Source organism: Eriocheir sinensis, chromosome 68 (assembly GCF_024679095.1).
Source record: "Eriocheir sinensis breed Jianghai 21 chromosome 68, ASM2467909v1, whole genome shotgun sequence".
Lineage (NCBI taxonomy): Eukaryota > Metazoa > Arthropoda > Malacostraca > Decapoda > Varunidae > Eriocheir > Eriocheir sinensis.
In genome coordinates, this window is record NC_066576.1 from 8,853,460 (window position 1) to 8,878,298 (window position 24,839).

Genomic DNA, 24,839 nt, shown 5'->3' on the forward strand with positions numbered 1-24,839 from the left:
ATTAGCAAATATTATTACAGTTGTTAAATTCTTATATGCACTCTAAAGTTGTAAATAGGAAATAGTACTTAGTGCAGGAAAAGTAAAAGAGTGAGTCTAGTAATGACAGTGGTGTGAAAGTTGCATGAACACAGATGTAACCGTCCCAATCAAACAGGAGATAATTATGTCAACAATGGGTTAATGATGTTAAAGACTTCCTTTGCTCAAAGTATTTGTTTGAAACATATTCAATGGCATTTTTAATGACTCGATCTTCACCTTGGAAGCTGTGAAGATGGTTTGTTGGGTCTGCCACACACACACACACACACACACACACACAAAAAAAAAAAAAAAGCATCACAGAGCAAGAAGCAATACAAGGTGTAACACAGCTGGGAAAGAATTAAAGTGAGAGGGAGTGCTTGAGGAGTTAAGCTCTTATGCCATGCTCAGAAGTGCTTGACTAATGGACTGTTAAGAGAAATCAAGCTCTTGTGTTAGAATTATCATGTTTGAATGAGTTCTGATATTCTTGAGGAATTCAATTATGGTGCTAGACTGTTCTCGATTATGCATAAGTTAGAGTAAGACTGATGCATGTTTTTAGATATTTTGTAATATTTATTTATTTATTTTAATGGTGGTGTGAAATGTGTTGAACACGTGTTCAAGCAGGAGGAACCCTAACCTGCAATAGACACTTGCCTACAGCTGAACATTTACATCATTTTTTCACAGCACCAACAGACAGCACAAGTCATTTGTTTATCAAGTCTAATTATAACTGAGCCATCTAGAGTCAGAAAGGGAGCACGCCAACGGTCAAAATGGTGGTCTCGCCCTTCTGTTTCTAGATGGCTCATATGTTATAAAACTTCAGAAACTCATAGATGTTGAAGCACAAGCTAAATACTGTATGTTAGGTTTATGACAGTCACGAAATAGTAAAATTAAACATTTCAAGTATTTTCTTTCTTGCTGAGTATTTAGAAACAAATAATACTTGACATAAAAAACTCAGCCAAGAATATTTTACATCAAATATCACCGTGGAAGAATTAGTCTGCACTGTCATCATCAGCATTATCAATAAATCATCAAATCATTAGTTCCTGCACCAGGAGAGGCAGAAGGTCGATACCGAGAAACTAGTAAATATCAGTCAATCAATCATCATTTCGTTTAACATCCGTTTTCACTCTTCCTGAGCAGTTGGACGCTTTATGGCTCTCCTCCATTCTACTCTATCTTCTGCCTGATGCTCATCCAATCCCATCAATGCCAAGTCTTCCTGTATACACCTTCTCCACATTTTCCTAAGTCTACCAACTGGTCTCCCTTCTACCTCCAATCTCTCCAAAACTCCCAGCACTGTAACCTCCCCTGCTCTCTTCACATGTCCAAACCATCATAATCTTTCCCTTCTGAGCACTGTTTCCAGGTCCTCTACTCCACATCTGTAAGCTACATCTGCACTGTCTTGCCACCTGATCCCTGCCATATACCTCAGCATATTGCAATCGCTTGCTCTCAATACCTCCATCAATTTTCTATTTAGAGCCCATGTTTCTGCTCCATACAACATCACTGATCTAATACATGCTTGGTACACCCCTGCTCTGCTCTTTAGAGGGATGGTACAATTCACAAGTAGACTAGCCACTTCCCTCCACTTTAACCACGATGCCACCACTCTCGTTCTCACTGTCCTCTCCATTGCCACCTCACAGTCCAGAACATCTCCCAAATAACAGAAATGTTCTACCTCATTCAGCTTTCCTCCATTCACCTCTAGTTCATCCCTCTCAGTTTCTTGTCCTTGCTCTCTCCTTACACAAGCTGGGCATGTAAAATTCTGCACTCCTCTTACATTTCTGAGGCATGAGCATCTAAGGTGGCACCTCTGCCTGCAACATGTGCACAAGACTGAATTTACACCTACTCCCTTCCCACAGCATCCACATGGATATTTTCCAATCCATCAATGAGGGCATACGCCAGGAGGTGTGTTACCTCACCCACACTACAATGTCAAAGCCAGGGGATTACCCAGGCAAGTCTCCATGTATTGCCCCTTCCCATCCAAAGTACCTCAAGGCAGGATCTATCAACAAGTGACTTGAAGATTTGCATCTTTGTCCTTCTGCACACGTATCGATAACGCCATATACTCGCGTTGAGCGAGTTCATAACACTGTGGGAAAAGTCAATCCACTCCGTAACCACGGCACGTAGAGACTTCTGGATGGCGTCATTAGAAAGAGGAAGACTTGATGGTTAGTACAAAATCTATCTTATTCACTCGTGCAATGTAGGTTAAGCGTAGAGAGTATGTGAATACAGGCAATTTTCGGGGTTTAGCACGGGAAGGCCGGTCCCAGCGGTACCGAAAATCCAGCCATCCCTGGTCCTTTAGGGGTTAAGGACGAGTCAAAATACCTTTGTGAGGATCCTTTGGTGCCTCGCCTCCATCGTTACAATCAGTATTGTACCCAACAATATTTGGAAAATCTATTGATCACCAACAGAACATATGGACTTTTCTGGGCAAAAATAATTTGTTTTAGTATAATTTGATAAAATTCCTCCAAGCTTTCAAAGAATAAGAGCTGCACACAGCCTTCAGATTTTTTTATCATGTAGATATTGAACTAAACGTTATTATAAATGTTTCAGGAACTGTGTGCTATATTTTTTAGTATATCCCTAATACATGGGGGTTATAAATATATGTAAGTAAATTATGCAAATGCATTTTTTTTTTTTTGGCAAAATTTATTGTGTGACATTCTTAGTTAATGTAAGAAATGCCAAGTACACAAACTACACACTTTGTATACAAGTTAGTCTATCCATCTCTTGTGTTACCTATTTTATTTTCCTGATAATCTGATTCCAAGAGTAGAAAACCAATTCTGACACTCAACTTGTGCTGATCCGTTGACGACTGTTGCTCTGAGAACACTCGCTTCTGGGTCATTTCTGCTGATGGTGAACACTTGGTTGGTGCTCTGTGACAAGCTTCCAGAAGCCTTCACCTCTTCACTCAACTTCAGCAAGGGAGCAGTCACCTCTAAGTCATGTCTGAAGTTAAATGACACCCCTTAAAATAGAGGAATGAAAAATAAAGACCACTCCACTTTTAACTTGTGCTTTGAATCCCCAAATAAGAAAAATTAAATATATAATAGTATTAATAATTATCAATTTTATTTCTCCATTGAGCCAATTCTTCTGAAGAATTCATTAGCGCTTGAAAAAATACCTAATACATCGTACTACAATTCACATACATCAAACAATGATGAAGCCAGAGTGACAGACTAACTTCTGTAATCATCCCTCATAACACCCCCCTCAAGATCACATCATCTCTCAAAAAGAAAGGTCTTAAGCTGCCTTTTGAAGCCTTTAAACTATGAACTGCCCCATAGACCATGGCATGGAGAGCACCTGGCACACTGAGCCGCAGAGAGGAGGACCATCATGATGCAGAGTTACACCAGGGTGTGCCGGTGGTCGATTTAACAGTCCACAAAGACACCCACTTGCCAAATTTGAGAACTAAACGTCATACAAAACAACTCTTATTGGGAGTCAGTGCAGCTCAGTGTGGTGAGAAGTAATAAGAGTTCTTAGTAGAATGTTAAAAACAAGTCTTGCTGCCCTATTTAGTACACACTGGACTTTCTTCAGTAGTATATAATTTGGAAGACCCAGCAATTAAGCTTTACAATAACCATTATGAGAGAAAAAACAATACTGGTAGACAAAGTCCATTTATAAACCACTTCAAGCAATGTTTTCTATGTACAGATAACAAAGTTTGAAAACCTGATTAATGTGTTCTTTTTAATCCAGTCTAGTGTTCAAGTATGCACCCAGATTTCCAAGAGAGTTTAATGGTTGCAGCTGTGATTCTCCCACATTGATGAAGAGAGAATTTTCTGCATCATCACCCTTCTATTTCCTGGAATGGCTTCAGTTTTATCATTTATGTTTAGCTTTCTTTTGTGTCATGCAGATCTTTGTCCACAACAATGACTTAAATTTCCTTTTAATATCAGCAACAGTATATTTAAAAAAAGATTTCAAGTGAAAATCTTTAACACCGTAAGTATCTAATTTCAGGAAGATGTTTTGGGGTCCAAAACAATTAATCTACTGTAAGCCTATCAAGATTTACTTCTCTTCCTTCTTTGAAAGTAGGCCAGGAGAGCAAGTAAGAGACTGAATAATCCACAGTAATGCTGGCGTACCAATTCATACACTCTGCAATGATCATTAATGACAATATAATTTCCCCACTAATACTATGGCTGCTAAAACCACAGCAGTCTTCAGAGATGGGGGCTGGAGCCTGACACAAGGGACATTCTCTTGGAAACCTTAGCCCCTTGCCTTGAACTGCAACCATTAACTCAACTAATTGAGCATGGTGTAAAGTCTCTTACTTTCTTCTCTACAATCACCTAGTCTCTTCTAATACAGCATCTAGTTTTAAATTTAAAAATGAATGATATATGGTCTTGCTGCTTGATGCTAAGATATTATTAATTCAACCAAATGACTACAATTACTACTTGCCTTGGGTTATCCAAAACTGAGAGTTTCATGTCACCCTTCTTCAGATGAAGGGTTGAGTTTCCTGTGACATCTGTAACTTGCACTTCCATCTTGCCTGATCCCACAAACCCTGCAATCTGGCCATGAAACCCATCTAAAGAATAGAACAGAGAAAACACAAACTATGTAAATATGCAATGACGCATTTCTATATGTAAACATTTACAGCTCCAATAACACTAAAAATTACTAAATTAAAACAGTTTTCTAAGCTTTAGGGAAATGAATATTGAACACTATATACTTAACTTCTCCCTTGATATCCTAGATTTGAATCAAAGACTCAGAAGCTACAAACTTCTTAGGACACCTCATAATTCACCCCCAAAACTGCCTTTTTACTAGACAGTAAAAACATAATATACTAAAATCCCTTTCTCTAAAGAGTGATGATATATTTACCAGTAATAATAATAATAATAATAATAATAATAATAATAATAATAATAATAATAATAATAATAATAATAATAATAATAATAATAATAATAATAATAATAATAACAATAAAAAAAAGAAAGATGGGAGCAGATTATGGCACACATACATGCATGCCTGTGCACGCACACATAGTGCATGCTTTGACATAGTGCAAGAAAGGGAAGGTTGGGCTGATGGAATTTATTAGACCTACAGAAAGCATTCGATAAGGTGCCACATAAGAGACTGCTGTGGAAGACAAAGTGCATTGCATTACTGGGAGAAGGACTCTTAAAGTGGATGAAGAACTTTTTGGAAAATAGGGAAACGAAGACAGTGATCAGGGGTGTGACGTCTTCATGGGGGAAAGTGATAAGTGGAGTCCCACAGGGGTCGATGCTGCCTCCTGTCATGTTTGCAGTGTACATCAACGACATGGTGGAGGGGGTGAACAGCTATACCGTTTATTTGCTGATGACGCTAAGTTGCTGAGGAGGATTGGAAGTGAAGAGGACTGTCAAGTACTGCAACAAGACCTGGATAAGATATGGGAATGAAGTCGTAGATGGGAAATGGAATTGAAGATCAGAAAGTGCAATGTGATGGAATTTGGAAAAAGAAAAAGAGAGAATTTTAGGTAATTATACATTGGGAAATAAAAGCATTAAGAAAACATCAATGGAAAAGGACCTGGGAGTAAATGTATCGGATAATTTGTCGACAGAGAAACACATAAATAGTATTGTAGGTGAGACATACGACCTGGTGAGAAATATGAAAGTTGCTTTTCAATATCTGAATGAGGAAATAATAAAAAATGATTGTAACCATGATACGCCCAAGGTTGAAATATTCAGCAACAGTATGGTCACTGAGTACAAAGTCAAATATAAGGAAAGTAGAAAGGATTCAGAGGGCAGCAACAAAACTGGTTCCAGGACTAAGAGATTTAACATGCAAAGAGGGATTGAAGCAGCTGAACCTACCGACACTGGAACAGAGGAGGGAGAGGACTGCAGTATATAGGGTGTTGAGTAGGGTGGAAAAAGTGGACAAAGAAGGTCTAATAATATGGGTTACAAGAGAATCAAGAGGTCTTGGAAGGAAGATGAAAAAGGAAACCTGTAGAAGAGGCATAGTAATATAAAGAAGAACACCTTTCAACAAAGTGTGGTGGAGGCCTGGAATGGCCTGGAAAAAGATGTGGTCCATGCAAAGACAATTCATGATTTTAAGGCCAAGTTGGATTATAGTACAGTCAAGGACCAAATTTTAGGCGCGATAGGGTCGCAGCATTAAAAACATTAATTCCCTCACTGAACGTGCATAATAAACAAAACCAGGTACTTGGGCATCTTTTCCTCTTGATACACTTGGAGGCACCTTGGGACAGACTCTGCAAGATGTTGCAGCCACTGAGTGTTGATATTATTCTAAATATTTTTGATGGCAGCCTCAAGTTTGGGGAGTGATGACGTGTCTCGCTCACGTAACCTATGTTTCATGAGCACCCAAAGGTTCTCAACTGAGTTTAAAGTTGGTGAATTCCCCGGCCAATCCTTTATATAATCCACTTGCACAAAATCAAACCACTCCTTAATAACTTTAGCGGTGTGGCACGGTCCACCGTCCTGCATAAAAACTTCTGTTTTGCAACGCTCAAAACAGTCTTCTAAATTATCGCTCAGTAGCTCCAAATGTCTGTCTGCATTCATCATAACATTTCTTGGTAGTATCACTAATGACCCCACATCATGATATCCAAAAGCACCCCAGACCATTGAAGAATCAGGATGCTCAACAGTCCCCTGTGTGAACTTTGGGTCGTAAGGATCACTGCCAGGCTGACGATAAACTTTGCCATCACAGTTCCCAGTGACAGTGAATATCGCTTCATCAATCCACAACACTTTTTGACACTTCTCCACATCCCACTGCAGATATTTATGGCAAAAAGCAACCCTATTCTTCCTCTGCATAAGGGTGACAATCGTTTTTTTGTGAGCAGTGTGGTGTGAGAAACTCATGTCGTTGTGCAAGCGGTAGCATACTATTTTCACAGACACATCACCAAGTAAAACAGGGTTCTTGTCCTTTAACTGTGGTGCTGTTATACGTGGATTAGCACTCACAAGTGTTGTATATTATGGGAAAGAGTAATCTAAAAGAAATACGTTGACCACCTGGTAAACGAAAAGGTAACAAGTGACAGCTACTTTGGTTTTCAACAAGGAAGATCATGTGTTACAAGCTGATTTGTTTTTACTTGAGAGTAATTAACATAGACAAAAAGAGAGATGGATGGGTGTATTGGGTATATCAGGATCTAAATAAAGCATTCGACAGAGTACCACATATTAGATTATTATGGAAACTGGAACCTAGAGGAGGAGTGGGGGAAGTATAAAAACTGGATGAGGGATTACTTGATAAACTGAGAAATAAGAATGGTGGTGAGGGACGAAAAGTCAGAGTGAAGAATAGCGACAAGTGGAGTGCTACAGGGCTCAGTGATGGCACCAATAATGTTCTTAACATACATTAATGATATGCCAGAGGAAGTGTCATGCTATATGAGTATGTTTGCAAATGATGCCAAACTCTTGAGGATAAAGGAAAAAGAAAAAAAAATTTAAAGTCATGCTTTAAATACACACAATTTTTTTTCTATTAGCCCTCTCTTAGATATAAGGTGGATGATGATATTATGAATTTGTCAATCTTCCTTTGTAATACAGACTTTTAGAGGATAGAGTGAGGATGATAAAGTACTAATATTATATTCATACTTACTGATAACAACCTGACCCTCTTTAACTAATAAATCTGTACAACCATGAAGATTATTAATCTTGACTGTTCCTCTGTCAGCCTTGATCTGGCCTTGGTTCATATAAGAAGACTCAACTTCAGTGGTCAACTCCTCTGCTTCTATGTCAAGAGCCAGTCCTTGCAACCTTTTGGCTTTCAAATGCTGCAAACAATAAAAGTTTTACAAAAAGAAAATCATCAGTCAGTACAATACAACTAAAAAATTAATATCATGCTACAACTTTCACTACCCAATATCACTTTCAAAACTGTATAACAAGCAGAGCAAAGGTGAAACATTTCTTTTGCCACTTGACTGGTGAGAATCTGATAAGTTTCCCTTTCTATCCTTACAAACTGGACCAGTGTAGCATTACTGCTGCAGGTTGGGCTTTAAAAATCTGAATTCTTACAAACCACACTCTTGTAATCTGCTTTTGTTTCCTGGAGGTGATCCGGCCACTTTCCAATAAAATCCTATAACAATCGGCCAATGTGGCGAGTAATAAACATTCTCTGGTATATGCCATTTCATTAGCTTGGCAATTAATGAAAAAAACTATTTGGAATCAAGTAAATATGTGTAAAACAATTTATACCTCTTTTTTTTTGTGCAAATGGCAATGTCACAAATAATAGGGAAGTTTCAAAGTTGTGGAAAATTCTACACTGAATTGCACAGCATCAGGGTGGCAGCAAGGAGAGTGGGGCACTGAACTTTGAAGTTCCCAATGATGCAGTAAAAAAGCTTTGAAATGAATGAGTTGGGGTAAAGCAAGTGTAGACAACTTAACTATAGACCTAATAAAAAAATGCTCAATACCTACAAAATGCATACAAAATTCTTGCAGAGTCAGATTTTCTAGGGCCTGGAAAATGACCATATTATTTCACAAAGAAGGTGGCATATGAGAGTTAAACAACTACCGACCAATTACTTTACTTCATGTAACCTACACACTCTTACCAAAGATAATCATAAACAAAATAAGTGCAACATCACGCTCAAATCAGCCAAGTGAACAAGCTAGATTTCATATCAGGTACTCAATTACTGACAATATCCACATAATGAATCCAATTCTCGAAAAATCAGCCAAATACAATAAACTCTAATGCATGGCATTTGTATATAATGAGAAGGGATTTGACTCAGTTAAAACTTCAGCAGTCATACAAGTTATCATACTGAGTGTATAGGAAGATACCTGCCTGCCTTCCACTGCTTTCTCCCTATCTCTTAATCCATGCTCCCATACCTATGCAGAACCATCCCTAAGTATATATATTCAGTCACTTCCTCCATATTCTCTCCCCCAACCAAATTTACACTATTACACTTTCTGACCTATATCTGAATAGGTTTGTTAACTGTGTACAGTTGGTGTATCCCGTCAGTCCTACCATATGTTTCAGAAACTTGGTGCCTCACAAAAGATAGAAAGAAAAAGCTAGTAGGTGCACAAATAGGAATGGGCAGGAAAATTTTGGGTATAACATGGAGACAGAAAGCAAGCATCATGGACTGGGGAACAGACTCCTGGTACCACTTCATCAACTAATCCCAACGGGAAGATTAAAAGTTTGGCAAGCTAGGCACTGACTGCCTCAGGACCACAAATTCATAGCTAAGAGTGCGATACACTACACCATGGAGGTGCCTTAAAAAGTGTATATGATAAAACATGTAAATTCATCAAGAAATAGTTTTAATGACTTACTTTATAAGTTCTAAGTTTCTCAACTGATCATGATTGATCTAAAGCAAATGCTGTGCCATGGAATTTATGAATTGTTGAGTGCAAGTAAATTTTATACTTACCGTTTTTTTAGCATTTATGAATATGTTTCCCTGCATGGAACCATCTGCAGTAATGTGTCCTTGTTTGGTTTTGATGTGAATGTTGTGACTTTTGAGGCCCCGAGTGTTCACTTCTCCATTCTCAGTGGACACATTAACTTCATCAGACTCCATGCTTGAGATCTTCAGGCGACCCTCATCCATTAGAGTCACATCAAGGTCTGTTGAGATCAAGACTGTCAGTCATGAAAGTGACTAAACATACCTAACATATTTAATTATTCAATAATGAAGATACTTAACAGAATACAAACATCTGTTTCTGATTTTTTTTAAAGTATCTTTTGAAAAAAAATTCAAGAAAGTATAATTATAAAAACACATCCCTATCATATGGCCCTGGTGCACAAGGCCTTCTACCCACCTAATACAACTTGTTCAACAACCCAAAAATTCACGTTTCTCTTCCTACATTACTTTGCTCCGCAAGAGTCTGCCTTCTCCTGTGGTTTTCATTTTTATAATTCAAACACGGGCAGAAATATAAAGATTGTGATTAGCAGGAGTGTGAAAGCTCTGATACCTTTTGTGAGCTGCCTCTCTATCTTTGAAAGCACGAGAACAAGAGTGATTGAACCAAGGCTTTTTAGCATGAGGTATAGAAAAAGTACGTGGAATGTGTGCCTCCATTCCAGAGACAATCACCTCAGTGATGCGCCGGGCACACACAAAGGGGTCTCTCTCCAGGAAGCAGTAATCATTCCATGGGAAATTGGAAAAGTACATCCTCAGGCTGTCCCACCAAGCTGAAGCAAGATGACAGAAGCACAGCCTCTTAGGTGGGTCCAGAGGCTGTACAGGAATGATAGGACAGTATACAGAAATAAGATTGTGATCAGAGGAGCCCAACGAAGAACAGTTTGACAAAGTAAGCCGAAGGGTTAGAGGTTAGAAAAAGGTCTAGGATGTTGGGCGTGTCTCCAAGGCGGTCAAGGAGACGTGTAGGGTGCTGAAATAACTACTTTAGATCTGTGAAGACAGCAAAGCCGTAGGATTGTTCACCAGGGTGGTCAGTGAAAGAGGATGAAAACCAGAGCTGGCAGTGAACATTGAAATCTCCGAAGATGGAGATTTCAGCAAAAGGAGAGTGACTCAAGATGTGCTCCACTATAATATCCACTCCACCCAAATATAGTTTGGACATCTGATGAGAATAAATGAGGACGAATATGAAAAGAGAGTGTATGGTGGCAGGATTAAAGTAGAGTGTCAAGGAAAGATCAGCAGTAAAATGGATCAATAAAGTGGACGAGTATTGGAGAGAAAATTGGCAGGCAAGGGACTGTTTGTGCTGAGGAGTGCCAGAACAGGGAGACTTGATGACTCTTCTACCATATTACTCCCTTAACAGGAGCTAATTCATAAATTGTGGGCGAGGTATTGATTGAATGATTGCTGCGAAATTAGTAAAAAGTTCAGCATAGAATTGGTGGGCATCAAATAAACCAATGGTCTGACATTCTGTTGGTTGTAAGGCTCACTATCTATGTTCTACAATTATAATGCTCTGTCCTCTGACAGGAAGTTTCCTTAAGAGGACAGAGCAACAAAATTTGCAAAAAGTTGAAGAATTTGGGCATGTGTGATTTCTTTTATAGTAGAATTTTAGCGTAAAATATATATATATATATATATATATATATATATATATATATATATATATATATATATATATATATATATATATATATATATATATATATATATATATATATATATATATATATATATATATATATATATATATATATATATATATATATATATATATATATATATATATATATATACACACACACACACACACACACACACACACACACATTGCAAGTTACAAGTTTCATCTTTATGGATCAGAAATCATAAAAAAAAAATCCTCCACTTTTTAGGCCTCCCTTTTTTTTGTCATATAGCAGACTTACCATATTTAATAGGGACCGTCACCTCACAATAGATATCTGACGACTTTGGTGCTGCACAAACTGTCAGGGTGTCCCTCTGCTCCCCTGTCAGCTCCACTGTGATGCCGTCGCATGACTCAGAGGGTGGGCCATACACTGTAACAAAGGCTCGGTCTGCATCTGGGTACTCCTGCAATGGAATATTTATTAAGTCACTTGTTTTTTCATTTAATTTAGAAATGAATTACAATAAAGTCACCAGCTATTGTCCAATGTTCCCCAACCATAAAAACCTAGCTGATTCTGGCATAAATCTTGTTTTTGTTACTGTTCACCAAATTTGGGTCACTAAATCAGTTGTGGATGAGAGAGAAAGCCTGTCACTCACTTTTATCATGTGTAGTACTCTCTCTTGTATACATGAGGTGATCAAATGGTCAGCATGATTTAGTATGTGGGGGATCAAAAGTTCAAGTCCACTCGACAGATGACAATATATTACCTACTACATGGGATCACTCAAGACCTGAAAAATTACTTTGATTAACCCGGTAGCAGCGACGGGCCAAATTTGTGACTTTACCGTGCAGCAGCGACGGGCCAAATTTGTGACTTTACCGTGTAGCAGCGACGGGCCAAATTTGTGCCATGATATACACCCCCCAAAATAGATGATACATAATCTGATCACAAATGCTTTGATATATATTATGAAATGGTTTGTGTGAGGGGTGATTTTTTCTCATTTTTCTCGCTTGGAGGGACCATTCAGAAACATGATCCCCACTGCTACCGGGTTAAGAAAGCTCCAAAAGGAAGGCATGGGGACATTCCTCATCAGCTGTTTTCTGACACAAATCACTGAACAGTTTGTGGGATAAAGAATATTGGACTAATATGGAAATAAACATAGCCATATTACATGAGGTTAGTACTGATATTACGGTATGCGTTGTAATTTATTTCTTTGAATAGTGTAATAACTTCTTCATAACTTCCAGAAAGATATTTATGTAGTACGTATTAAGTTTAGGAGCACAGTCTAACATCTTATTTTGACACCCGGAGAAGGAGGGGGAGTTAGATTAGGGTAGATATAACTAGGTTAGATTTAATTTTGTTAGATTCGTTACATTTATAATAAACGATAATGTTGCAGCGTACGTATATAGGTATAGTTTGTAAAGTATATTTAGTTACGGTAATTGTGGAAGCTGCTGTTCAAATGTCTGTGTGGACTCTATATTTTTCCCACCTTTGCTCGACTTCCCACTCATCACAGCTTCACGCCTATAGTAAGCTGGAGTCACCCACTAACACTGGCAACAGCTCCAAAAGGCAGCATGCACTTTTATACTTTAATATAATTATAAGGAGGAGTAGCTGTGTTTAATTACCCACCATAATAAGATATGTGATATGCTGCACTGTTGCCATCAATAGCAATGGAGGAGGCAACACAACCTCCATATCTCCCAATACTTTTACAAAAATAGCCTGCTGCATGCTACTCCTATAAAAACAGATCTTCCAAATAGAAATATGAAGAAATTTAGGAAAGCACAGAGGAATTTATGTATATGTGCACTGTGCTTGTACTTATTTGTCCTTTGGAAGCATTTCAAATAATAAAAGCCCCAAAACTTTCAAGACTGCATTGTCCTTAACTCTTTCAGTACAGTGACGCCAACATCAGCGTCACTGTCGGCGTCACCGTATGGAAAGGGTTAATCCTCTTCTAAACCTCTTAATCCTCTTTTAAACCTCTTAAGAGGAAATGGAAGAGGATCAAGAGGTTTAGAAGAGGATTAATCCTCTTCCATTAATTTCCTCTTAACCCTTTCCATACTGTGACGCCGACATCACCATATTGAAAGGGTCAACATTTAAATGGAAAATGCAGGGAGAATAAAACATGGAAAGCTTTTTGTTTCTTACCTGTACATTTGTTGGCTTAATAAGGAAATCAATAGTTCCTGTGGCATGAAGAACGCCAAAGCCAGGATTGACGTCCAGCTCCTTCTCTTTTAGTTTGACGTGAGACTCAGTGTTATGAGTGAATATGGAGCGTTGGCCAATATTTGACTTCCGCCAACCATAACGGCTTGCAAGGCCTATACATGTCCTCATGGGAACGATGCTGCTTTGCCGACCATGGAACCTCACAAGATGTTGACAGAGGCGAGAGAAAGCCATGGCTGGAAATATCAGTGACATTATGAAGATTTTGCTTGTTGCTGTTTAAATTTCTACTTTTATTATAGTAGAATCAGAGGGTGAAGTTCCGATGGTGTAATTTGTTGGCCCTTTAATACCAGTCTAATACTCACTGAGGTGCTTTACATTACACTCCCAGTCTGAACCAACCCCATCAGTCGTTCTCTTTACAATGGAGGACTAATCAAATGAGGAGTTTCTTTATGATATTGTACGATGGGGAAATGGTTGTCACATCAGTCGTGTTGGGTCTTCACTGACATTCTTCTGCTTGAGTATTGTATAAATAAGATGTTAGGCCTATTAATGGTAATTCTGTGTGCTGTATTCTTCTCTTCCAGGCCTTTCTTTTTCAATAGACCTGTTTATGTTGCTAGCTGAAGACTGATGGAGAGGCGGCATAGACCTCATAAGACAGTGTTAGGCCTTTAAATGGTAATTCTGTTTGCTGTGTTATCTTGTCAAGCAGGACTTTCCTTTTCAACAGACCCGTTTATTATGCTGGGCTGGACTGATGGATAGGCGGCCTGGCACAGTTTTGAACCTTTAAAATGTTGTTAGGCCTATTAATGGTAATCCTGTTTGCTGTATTCTTCTCTTCCAGGTCTTTCTTTTTCAATAGACCTGTTTATCTTGCTAGCTGAAGACTGATGGATGAGTGGCCCGGCACAGTTTTGAACCTTTAAAACGTTGTTAGGCCTATTAATGGTAATCCTGATTGCTATAGTCTTTTCTAGCAGGCCTTTCCTTTTCAACAGACCCGTTTATTAAGCTGGGCTGGACTGATGGATACGCGGCCTGGCACAGCTTTGAACCTCGTAAAATGTTGTTAGGCCTATTAATGGCAGGCCTTTCCTTTCCAACAGACCCTTTTATCGTGCTGGGCTGGACTGATGGATACGCGGCCTGGCACAGCTTTGAACCTCGTAAAATGTTGTTAGGCCTCTTAATAGCAGGCCTTTCCTCTCCAACAGACCCGTTTATCCTGCCTGGCAAAAGACTGGTGGAGGGGCGGCCTGGCACTCCTTGGGACACCTCAATGTCATCCTTTTGGCAGCGTAACACCGGACATCCACCTTGGCATATGTAACCACAGCGTTTGAATGTTGACGTATGTTTATTTCTGCGTCGGTGTGGCGGCGGCGCGTCTTTGCACACACTCAACTAATTCCTTTATCGACGTGGGGCCCGGTAGGGTGTTAAATAATATGAGACCTTCCCGGCTGAGACCTCCACCGATCACAGACGCAGACGACGCGGCGCGGGTTTGTTTACATCACAGCGGTGACTTAATTTCGTAACAGTTGCCAGATTGTCGTACTCAGCCTCCTATGTTTCCCGATTTCCGACCCAGAAACTGCCTCCTCGACCCCAATAACTAACTTCTTATATAGTTATCGTTAAAATGGTTAATTATTGGTGTTTTTTGGCAATAGCTATGGCTCAGAAACCAGACCTTCATCAGCCCATTACCTGACATTTAATGAGGTGCAGAGCTTCAAGATTCTCCATTAGTTTCTCTTTGCATTTTTTCCCCTTTCCAATCTCCCTTTCTCTCTTACTGGCTCCCATTCCCTTTCCATCCCCGACATTCCCTTACAAATACCACAAGATAAACACCCCACTATCTATCACAGAGGCAGAGAAAGGCATGGGAGTGTTACGTTACCAGGCTACCAGTGAAGGCCAAATACGTGCCAACCACAGTGGACAGGTTGATGTGGTGCAGTGCTGAGGTAGATTCTTCTCACTCAACCGTTGCTTTTGTTAGGTAACCAAATACTTCCTGATACTATTTAAACATACATAATTAAGGCAACAATTATGAGACAGAGAGAAATGATGAACTGTGAGGTAAAGAGAGAATACACAGAGATAAGAGACAGAACTAGACATAATTAAGGAAAGAATTATGAGATACAGAGAAATGATGAACTGTGAGGTAGAGAGAGAATACACAGAGATAAGAGAGAGACAGAACTAGACATAATTAAGGCAAGAATTATGAGATACAGAGAAATGATGAACTGGAGGTAAAGACAGAACACACAAAGAGAGACAGAACTTGACATAATTAAGGCAAGAATTATGAGACAGAGAGAAATGATGAACTGTGAGGTAAAGACAGAACACACAGAGAGACAGAACTAGACATAACACACAGAGAGAGACAGAACTAGACATAAGGCAAGAATTATGAGATACAGAGAAATGATGAACTGTGAGGTAAAGACAAAACACACAGAGATAAGAGAGACAGAACTAGACATAATTAAGGCAAGAATTATGAGATAGAGAGAAATGATGAACTGTGAGGTAAAGACAGAACACACAGAGATAAGAGAGACAGAACTACACATAATTAAGGCAAGAATTATGAGATAGAGAGAAATGATGAACTGTGAGGTAAAGACAGAACACACAGAGATAAGAGAGACAGAACTACACATAAGGCAAGAATTATGAGATAGAGAGAAATGATGAACTGTGAGGTAAAGACAGAACACACAAAGAGAGACAGAACTAGACATAAGGCAAGAGTTATGAGATACAGAGAAATGATGAACTGTGAGGTAAAGACAGAACACACAGAGATAAGAGACAGAACTAGACATAATTAAGGCAATAATTATGAGATACAGAGAAATGATGAACTGGAGGTAAAGACAGAACACACAGAGATAAGAGAGAGACAGAACTAGACATAATTAAGGCAAGAATTATGAGATACAGAGAAATGATGAACTGTGAGGTAAAGAGAGAACACACAGAGATAAGAGAGACAGAACTAGACATAATTAAGGCAAGAATTATGAGATAGAGAGAAATGATGAACTGTGAGGTAAAGACAGAACACACAGAGATGAGAGAGACAGAACTACACATAAGGCAAGAGTTATGAGATAGAGAGAAATGATGATCTGTGAGGTAAAGACAGAACACACAGAGATAAGAGACAGAACTACACATAAGGCAAGAATTATGAGATAGAGAGAAATGATGAACTGTGAGGTAAAGACAGAACACACAGAGAGAGACAGAACTAGACATAAGGCAAGAATTATGAGATAGAGAGAAATGATGAACTGTGAGGTAAAGACAGAACACACAGAGATAAGAGAGACAGAACTACACATAAGGCAAGAATTATGAGATAGAGAGAAATGATGAACTGTGAGGTAAAGACAGAACACACAGAGATAAGAGAGAGACAAAACTATACATAATTAAGGCAAGAATTATGAGATAGAGAGAAATGATGAACTGTGAGGTAAAGACAGAACACACAGAGATAAGAGAGAGACAGAACTACACATAAGGCAAGAGTTATGAGATAGAGAGAAATGATGATCTGTGAGGTAAAGACAGAACACACAGAGATAAGAGAGACAGAACTAGACATAATTAAGGCAAGAATTATGAGATACAGAGAAATGATGAACTGTGAGGTAAAGACAGAACACACAAAGAGAGACAGAACTTGACATAATTAAGGCAAGAGTTATGAGATAGAGAGAAATGATGAACTGTGAGGTAAAGACAGAACACACAAAGAGAGACAGAACTACACATAAGGCAAGAATTATGAGATAGAGAGAAATGATGATCTGTGAGGTAGAGACAGAACACACAGAGACAAGAGAGACAGAACTAGACATAATTAAGGCAAGAATTATGAGATAGAGAGAAATGATGAACTGTGAGGTAAAGACAGAACACACAAAGAGAGACAGAACTACACATAATTAAGGCAAGAATTATGAGATAGAGAGAAATGATGATCTGTGAGGTAGAGACAGAACACACAGAGACAAGAGAGACAGAACTAGACATAATTAAGGCAAGAATTATGAGATAGAGAGAAATGATGAACTGTGAGGTAAAGACAGAATACACAGAGATAAGAGAGACAGAACTAGACATAAGGCAAGAATTATGAGATAGAGAGAAATGATGAACTGTGAGGTAAAGACAGAACACACAAAGAGAGACAGAACTAGACATAATTAAGGCAAGAATTATGAGATAGAGAGAAATGATGAACTGTGAGGTAAAGACAGAACACACAGAGATAAGAGAGACAGAACTACACATAAGGCAAGAGTTATGAGATAGAGAGAAATGATGAACTGTGAGGTAAAGACAGAACACACAGAGAGAGACAGAACTAGGGATAATTAAGGCAAGAATTATGAGATACAGAGAAATGATGATCTGTGAGGTAAAGACAGAACACACAGAGATAAGAGAGACAGAACTACACAAAAGGCAAGAGTTATGAGATACAGAGAAATGATGAACTGTGAGGTAAAGACAGAACACACAGAGACAAGAGAGACAGAACTACACATAAGGCAAGAATTATGAGATAGAGAGAAATGATGAACTGTGAGGTAAAGACAGAACACACAGAGATAAAAGAGACAGAAGTATTATAAAGAGGAGTGGGAGAGAGAATTTATATTAGAGTTGGCTGACGATTAAAAGTGTATCTTGGTATGTACGGAAAATTGTGTATAGGTGTGCGAGAGCCACTATGAGGAACAGCTGGCTGGGATGATTTAGAGAGATCGATCGAGGATTAATTAAAAAGATGAGAGGGCAATCAAGATATATATATATATGAGGAAGAATGAATTAACTGAGGCAAAGACAGAACACACAGAGATTAGAGAGACAGAACTAGACAAGGCTATCTCGACCGGTAGGCGCTGTATTGATATTTTGAGACCAGAAATGGCTTTGCCGTGACGTACTCTCCCAGGAGAGTCCCCATTTGCAAGGAAATAGCCCCAGTAACGAAGATAAGTTTCCAGATTTTGCTCGCATGTGGGTAGTTTTAAGCCACTCGGCGGCGGCTGAAAAATCCCAGCTTGGTGGCACCGGGCAGGGATTGAACTCACATTGTCCCGAATGTGGCGCCATCATGCTATCCACTCAGCCACCGCCTCCCCCACTGCTCCGTCCATGGTAGCGTTGCCCACACGGGTCATCTCACCGCGGGTAGAACAAGGCTTCTTCACCATGGACGGGCTTGTCAACCTGGTGGAGAGAGAGGTAGGTTAGGGTAGCTTAGGGTAGGGTAAGGTAGGTTAGGTAAGGAGGAGAGGCTAGATTTGGCAGGGAGGGAGAGATATGGCAGGGACACAGGCAGGGAGAGAGTGATTTGGCAGGGACAGAGGCAGGGAGAGGGAAATATTTGGCAGAGACATGTAAAGAGAGCAGGGGAGGACACAGTGCTGGGAGTTTTAGTAGAGGACCTGGAAACAGTGCTCAGAAGGGAAAGACTCCGATGGTTTAGACATGTAAAGAGAGCAGGGGAGGACATGGTGCTGGGAGTTTTAGTAGAGGACCTGGAAACAGTGCTCAGAAGGGAAAGACTCCGATGGTTTGGACATGTAAAGAGAGCAGGGGAGGACATGGTGCTGGGAGTTTTAGTAGAGGACCTGGAAACAGTGCTCAGAAGGGAAAGACTCCGATGGTTTGGACATGTAAAGAGAGCAGGGGAGGACACAGTGCTGGGAGTTTTAGTAGAGGACCTGGAAACAGTGCTCAGAAGGGAAAGACTCCAATGGTTTGGACATGTAAAGAGAGCAGGGGAGGACACAGTGCTGGGAGTTTTAGTAGAGGACCTGGAAACAGTGCTCAGAAGGGAAAGACTCCGATGGTTTGGACATGTAAAGAGAGCAGGGGAGGACACAGTGCTGGGAGTTTTAGAGGACCTGGAAACAGTGCTCAGAAGGAAAGACTCCAATGGTTTGGACATGTAAAGAGAGCAGGGAGGACACAGTGCTGGGAGTTTTAGTAGAGGACCTGGAAACAGTGCTCAGAAGGGAAAGACTCCGATGGTTTGGACATGTAAAGAGAGCAGGGGAGGACACAGTGCTGGGAGTTTTAGTAGAGGACCTGGAAACAGTGCTCTGATGGTTTGGACACGTAAAGAGAGCAGGGGAGGACACAGTGCTGGGAGTTTTGGAGAGATTGGAGGTAGAAGGAAGGAGACCAGTTGGTAGACCTAGGAAAACGTGGAGAAGGTGTGTACAGGAAGACTTGGCACTGATGGGATTGGATGAGCATTGGGCAGAAGACAGAGTAGAATGGAGGTAGAAGGAAGGAGACCAGTTGGTAGACCTAGGAAAACGTGGAGAAGGTGTGTACAGGAAGACTTGGGATTGATAGGACCGTATAAGCACTGGGCGGAAGACAGAGTAGAATGGAGGAGAGCCATAAAGTGTCCAACCACTCAGGAAGATTGAATTAAATGGACCTTAACCTAAATAATGATGATGATAATGACATTGTACTTACCATGGATTGAGTGGTCATAGTAGTAGTAGCAGTAGATCAGCTGTCATGGAAGTACTATATAAGGGATTCAATAGTACACATAGTAGCAGTATAGAGGATTTAATAGTACACATAGTAGTAATAGTAATAATAGTAGTCTCAGGGATCTCCTTGAGTCCGTCGTCAATGTAGATGTAGTCCCACACCTCCTCCACCTTAGTAAGATTGATGTATTCGAGGTCAACAACATCCGCCGAGCACATCTCACAGAACTCCTTGTCCGAGGCGAGCTTGACCCGGCCGCCAACCTTCCGCCAGCTCAATCTCCGCTGACGCTCCCTGGGAAAGGTCAGGTCAGGTTAGGTTAGGTCGCGAGAGGTCATGGTGGGGTCAAACGAGGGTGGGTTATGTTTTAGGAGGGGAGTAAAGAAATGGAAAAATCACTGGGCTATTTTTTTATATATATATTTTTTTGTGTGTGTGTGTGTGTGTGTGTGTGTGTGTGTGTGTGTGTGTGTGTAGTGGAAGGCAGGGTACAGGGTTCCTCTTCTTACTAAAACCTTGATTAAAAGAAAATAAATAAATATATATAAATCCTGGGAGCTATTTTATTCTTATGTTATGTAAATGGTATGTCAATTAGTGTTTCCTATCCACTACTTTTATATGCAGATGACACAGTATATATATTAGCTGTAACACACAAGGATGCCACATGTAATAACCATACTATTGAGCCAATCTGTGGGCTCATTTTCTTCAACAATGACACCTAGTCTTTCCATATAGTCTAATTCCTTCTTAAGTTTATCCCTCAGAGCAACAGGTATTTTTCTAGGAGGGTGAGCCACAGGGACAGCACTTGGACCAAACTGTAATTCAACTGTTGGAAAGTTGGAAAGTTTTGTTTAGTGGGTGCAACATCTGTGGTCATATGCCGGAGAGAGACAGAAGGGGAAGGAAGGAAAGTTTTGTTTAGTGGGTGCAACATCTGTGGTCATATGCCGGAGAGAGACAGAAGAGGAAAGGATTATAGGAGAAGGGAACAGACCCCAGGAGACGGGACACAACCCCCGATTAATACCTGGTACCCATTCACTGCTGGGTGGACAGGGGCGTAGGGTATCGGAAAAGCCGCCCAAATTTTTCCACTCTGCCCGGGAATTGAACCTGGGCTCTCTCAGCCAAGTAATTTACCTGCACCATCCAGCAGGCATCCCAGTCCCTCAAATACATCAAAGAATTCCTCCAACATACCATTTGCACCATGAATTGTAGGCAATGTCCAGCGCACACCTGTGGTCGATGCATGTGTAGGCATTGGCACCCTTCAGCTGCATGGGCGAAACCTTAGACATCTGTGGGAGAGAGAGAAAGAGAGAGATCGATAAATAATATAGAGGGAGAGGAAGATAACAGTAAGATACAGGGATTTTAACACGATAATGAGGTTAACCTGGTAGCAGTGATGGGCCAAATTTGTGGCTTTACCATGTAGCAGCGACAGGCCAAATTTGTACCATGATATAAACCCCCAAAAATAGATGATACATAATCTAATCGCAAATGCTTTGATATATATGAAATGGTTTGTGTGAGGGGCGATTTTTTCTCATTTTTCTCGCTTGGAGGGACCATTAAGAAACATGATCCCCGCTGCTACTGGGTTAATATCTGCATTTTTATGAGCGTTTTTTTCAAGTTCATTGCACAGAGGAAGGGTCAGACTACCACCAGGGTCATTAAACTACCCCTGGAAATGCCCAAAACGCCTATGAAAGCCTCGCCAAGTATTTTTTTTCTACAACAAAGGAGACAGCTCAAGGGCACACACAAAAAAGGAAACTATATTGTCAATTATTGTCTATAGTGTCAATTCCTGTGCAGATGACAAAAACCTGGATCTTCAAGTCCCTCCCTGTCTTAGCCTGTGGGGGGAGTCTCAACGCCCTGCCCCTGCTGTGGGTGGTGTGGGGGGGTGTGGGGGTCTGGTGCAGGGCCCACAGCTCCACCGTCAGGCTCAGGGGGGAGTCTCCAGGTCTGACAGGTGCTGGGGGAGGGAGATATGTAACACAGCAACATTCAGTAGATATGTACCATTAAAACCTCTTGTAAACCCAGCTATTAAAACCTCTTGTAAACCCAGCTATTAAAACCTCTTGTAAACCCAGCTATTAAAACCTCTTGTAAACCCAGCCATTAAAACCTCTCTTGAACCCAGCTATTAAAACATCTTGTAAACCCAGCTATTAAAACCTCTTGTAAACCCAGCTATTAAAACATCTTGTAAACCCAGCTATTAAAACCTCTCTTGAACCCAGCTATTAAAACCTCTTGTAAACCCAGCCAGTAAAACCTCTCTTGAACCCAGCTATTAAAACCTCTTGTAAACCCAGCCATTAAAACCTCTCTTGAACCCAGCTATTAAAACCTCTCTTGAACCCAGCTATTAAAACCTCTCTTGAACCCAGCTATTAAAACCTCTTGTAAACCCAGCCATTAAAACCTCTTGAACCCAGCTATTAAAACCTCTTGAACCCAGCTATTAAAACCTCTCTTGAACCCAGCTATTAAAACCTCTCTTGAACCCAGCTATTAAAACCTCTCTTGAACCCAGCCAGTAAAACCTCTTGAACCCAGCTATTAAAACCTCTCTTGAACCCAGCCAGTAAAACCTCTCTTGAACCCAGCTATTAAAACCTCTCTTGAACCCAGCCAGTAAAACCTCTCTTGAACCCAGCCAGTAAAACCTCTCTTGAACCCAGCTATTAAAACCTCTCTTGAACCCAGCCATTAAAACCTCTTGTAAACCCAGCTATTAAAACCTCTTGTAAACCCAGCTATTAAAACCTCTCTTGAACCCAGCTATTAAAACCTCTTGAACCCAGCTATTAAAACCTCTTGTAAACCCAGCTATTAAAACCTCTTGTAAACCCAGCTATTAAAACCTCTCTTGAACCCAGCTATTAAAACCTCTCTTGAACCCAGCTATTAAAACCTCTTGTAAACCCAGCTATTAAAACCTCTTGTAAACCCAGCCATTAAAACCTCTTGTAAACCCAGCTATTAAAACCTCTCTTGAACCCAGCTATTAAAACCTCTTGAACCCAGCTATTAAAACCTCTTGTAAACCCAGCTATTAAAACCTCTTGTAAACCCAGCTATTAAAACCTCTTGTAAACCCAGCTATTAAAACCTCTCTTGAACCCAGCTATTAAAACCTCTCTTGAACCCAGCTATTAAAACATCTTGTAAACCCAGCTATTAAAACCTCTCTTGAACCCAGCTATTAAAACCTCTCTTGAACCCAGCTATTAAAACCTCTTGTAAACCCAGCCAGTAAAACCTCTTGTAAACCCAGCTAGTAAAACCTCTCTTGAACCCAGCTATTAAAACCTCTTGTAAACCCAGCCATTAAAACCTCTCTTGAACCCAGCTATTAAAACCTCTCTTGAACCCAGCTATTAAAACCTCTCTTGAACCCAGCTATTAAAACCTCTTGTAAACCCAGCCAGTAAAACCTCTCTTGAACCCAGCTATTAAAACCTCTTGAACCCAGCTATTAAAACCTCTTGTAAACCCAGCCATTAAAACCTCTCTTGAACCCAGCTATTAAAACCTCTCTTGAACCCAGCTATTAAAACCTCTCTTGAACCCAGCTATTAAAACCTCTCTTGAATCCAGCTATTAAAACCTCTTGTAAACCCAGCCATTAAAACCTCTTGTAAACCCAGCCATTAAAACCTCTTGTAAACCCAGCCATTAAAACCTCTTGTTAACCCAGCTATTAAAACCTCTCTTGAACCCAGCTATTAAAACATCTTGTAAACCCAGCTATTAAAACCTCTCTTGAACCCAGCTATTAAAACTTCTTGTAAACCCAGCCATTAAAACCTTACCTTATCGCTTGTGTGAGTCCTCCCCTGCATAGGAACAGCCGCGTCATCCAGGGGTAGACCAGGGAATCAACCACTCATATCCACGGTAGACCAGGCAATCGACCACTCCTCCAGGGGCCGGTAGACCAGGAAATCAACCACTCAGCAAATGACCAGTGTTGTGTAGCTCTCCAGCCTGAAATCGAGGGAGTTCGTAACCTAACCGATCATGGATATTAATCAGTGTTTCTACTCAAAGACAAACTGTGTGCGATGAACATTCAGCGACTCGGAAATGGAAATAATCACTGGATATTTACGACACAATAACAAAAATATCTGAGATCACACCTGAACCATCGGATACCTGTGACATTATCCATGAAGGCAATTAGGACACTCACTCACGAGGACGTCTCAGAATAAGTGCGCCAAGTTTTATTATCGAGGCTAACATGGCTGTGGTCCGGGGCGTGGAACCTCCTCAACGGTGACGAGGTGTTCTGTGGTTGAAGCTCGGCCCTGGAGGTTTCTTGTAGACCCGGGTGGATGTGGTAATGCCCGGGTGGAGCAGCAACGGCCGTAGAGGGTTGGGATGTACACTGTAGAGTCTTCCATGGCAAACGTTGCCTGTTCTTTACTAACTAGAGAGAGAGAAAGACACAGAGAGAGATTGAGAGATAGAGAGACAGACAGAGAGACAGAGACAGAGAGAGAGATTGAGAGAGAGAGACAGAGACAGAGCAACACACACACACAGACGTACGCACAGTGCAGTGAGGGAGAATTAAGCAACACACACACACACAGACGTACACAGTGCTGGGAGGGAGGAAGGACAGGCAGCATGGC

General features: G+C 40.4%; 1 protein-coding gene and 1 long non-coding RNA gene across 9 annotated transcripts; both read right to left on the reverse strand.

Moving 5' to 3' along the window:
- Nucleotides 1-111: 111 nt before the first annotated feature.
- On the reverse strand, nt 112-15,105 carry LOC126988276 (protein FAM185A-like). Of its 7 annotated transcripts, none has more exons than XM_050846340.1 (7): nt 14,745-15,105; nt 13,543-14,365; nt 11,626-11,794; nt 9,665-9,864; nt 7,825-8,005; nt 4,573-4,705; nt 112-3,069 (listed from the first exon to the last, which is right to left on the reverse strand). In XM_050846340.1, the coding sequence occupies exons 2-7, from the start codon at nt 13,819-13,821 to the stop codon at nt 2,859-2,861; spliced, it is 1,173 nt and encodes a 390-aa protein (XP_050702297.1). In that variant the 5' UTR covers nt 13,822-14,365; nt 14,745-15,105; the 3' UTR covers nt 112-2,858. The 7 variants fall into 7 exon arrangements, with proteins under 7 accessions (XP_050702297.1, XP_050702293.1, XP_050702296.1 ...); XM_050846336.1 differs by having other exon boundaries at nt 13,543-14,636; XM_050846339.1 differs by having other exon boundaries at nt 14,637-15,105.
- A 5,115-nt stretch (nt 15,106-20,220) lies between these two features.
- Nucleotides 20,221-23,951, reverse strand: LOC126988101 (uncharacterized). 2 transcript variants are annotated; one of them, XR_007741454.1, is made up of 4 exons: nt 23,704-23,951; nt 23,481-23,605; nt 21,367-22,265; nt 20,221-20,448 (listed from the first exon to the last, which is right to left on the reverse strand). It is a non-coding gene; the product is annotated as an uncharacterized LOC126988101 (long non-coding RNA). The 2 variants fall into 2 exon arrangements; XR_007741453.1 differs by lacking the exons at nt 23,481-23,605; nt 23,704-23,951 and adding exons at nt 22,466-22,592; nt 22,639-22,902.
- Nucleotides 23,952-24,839: the final 888 nt, after the last annotated feature.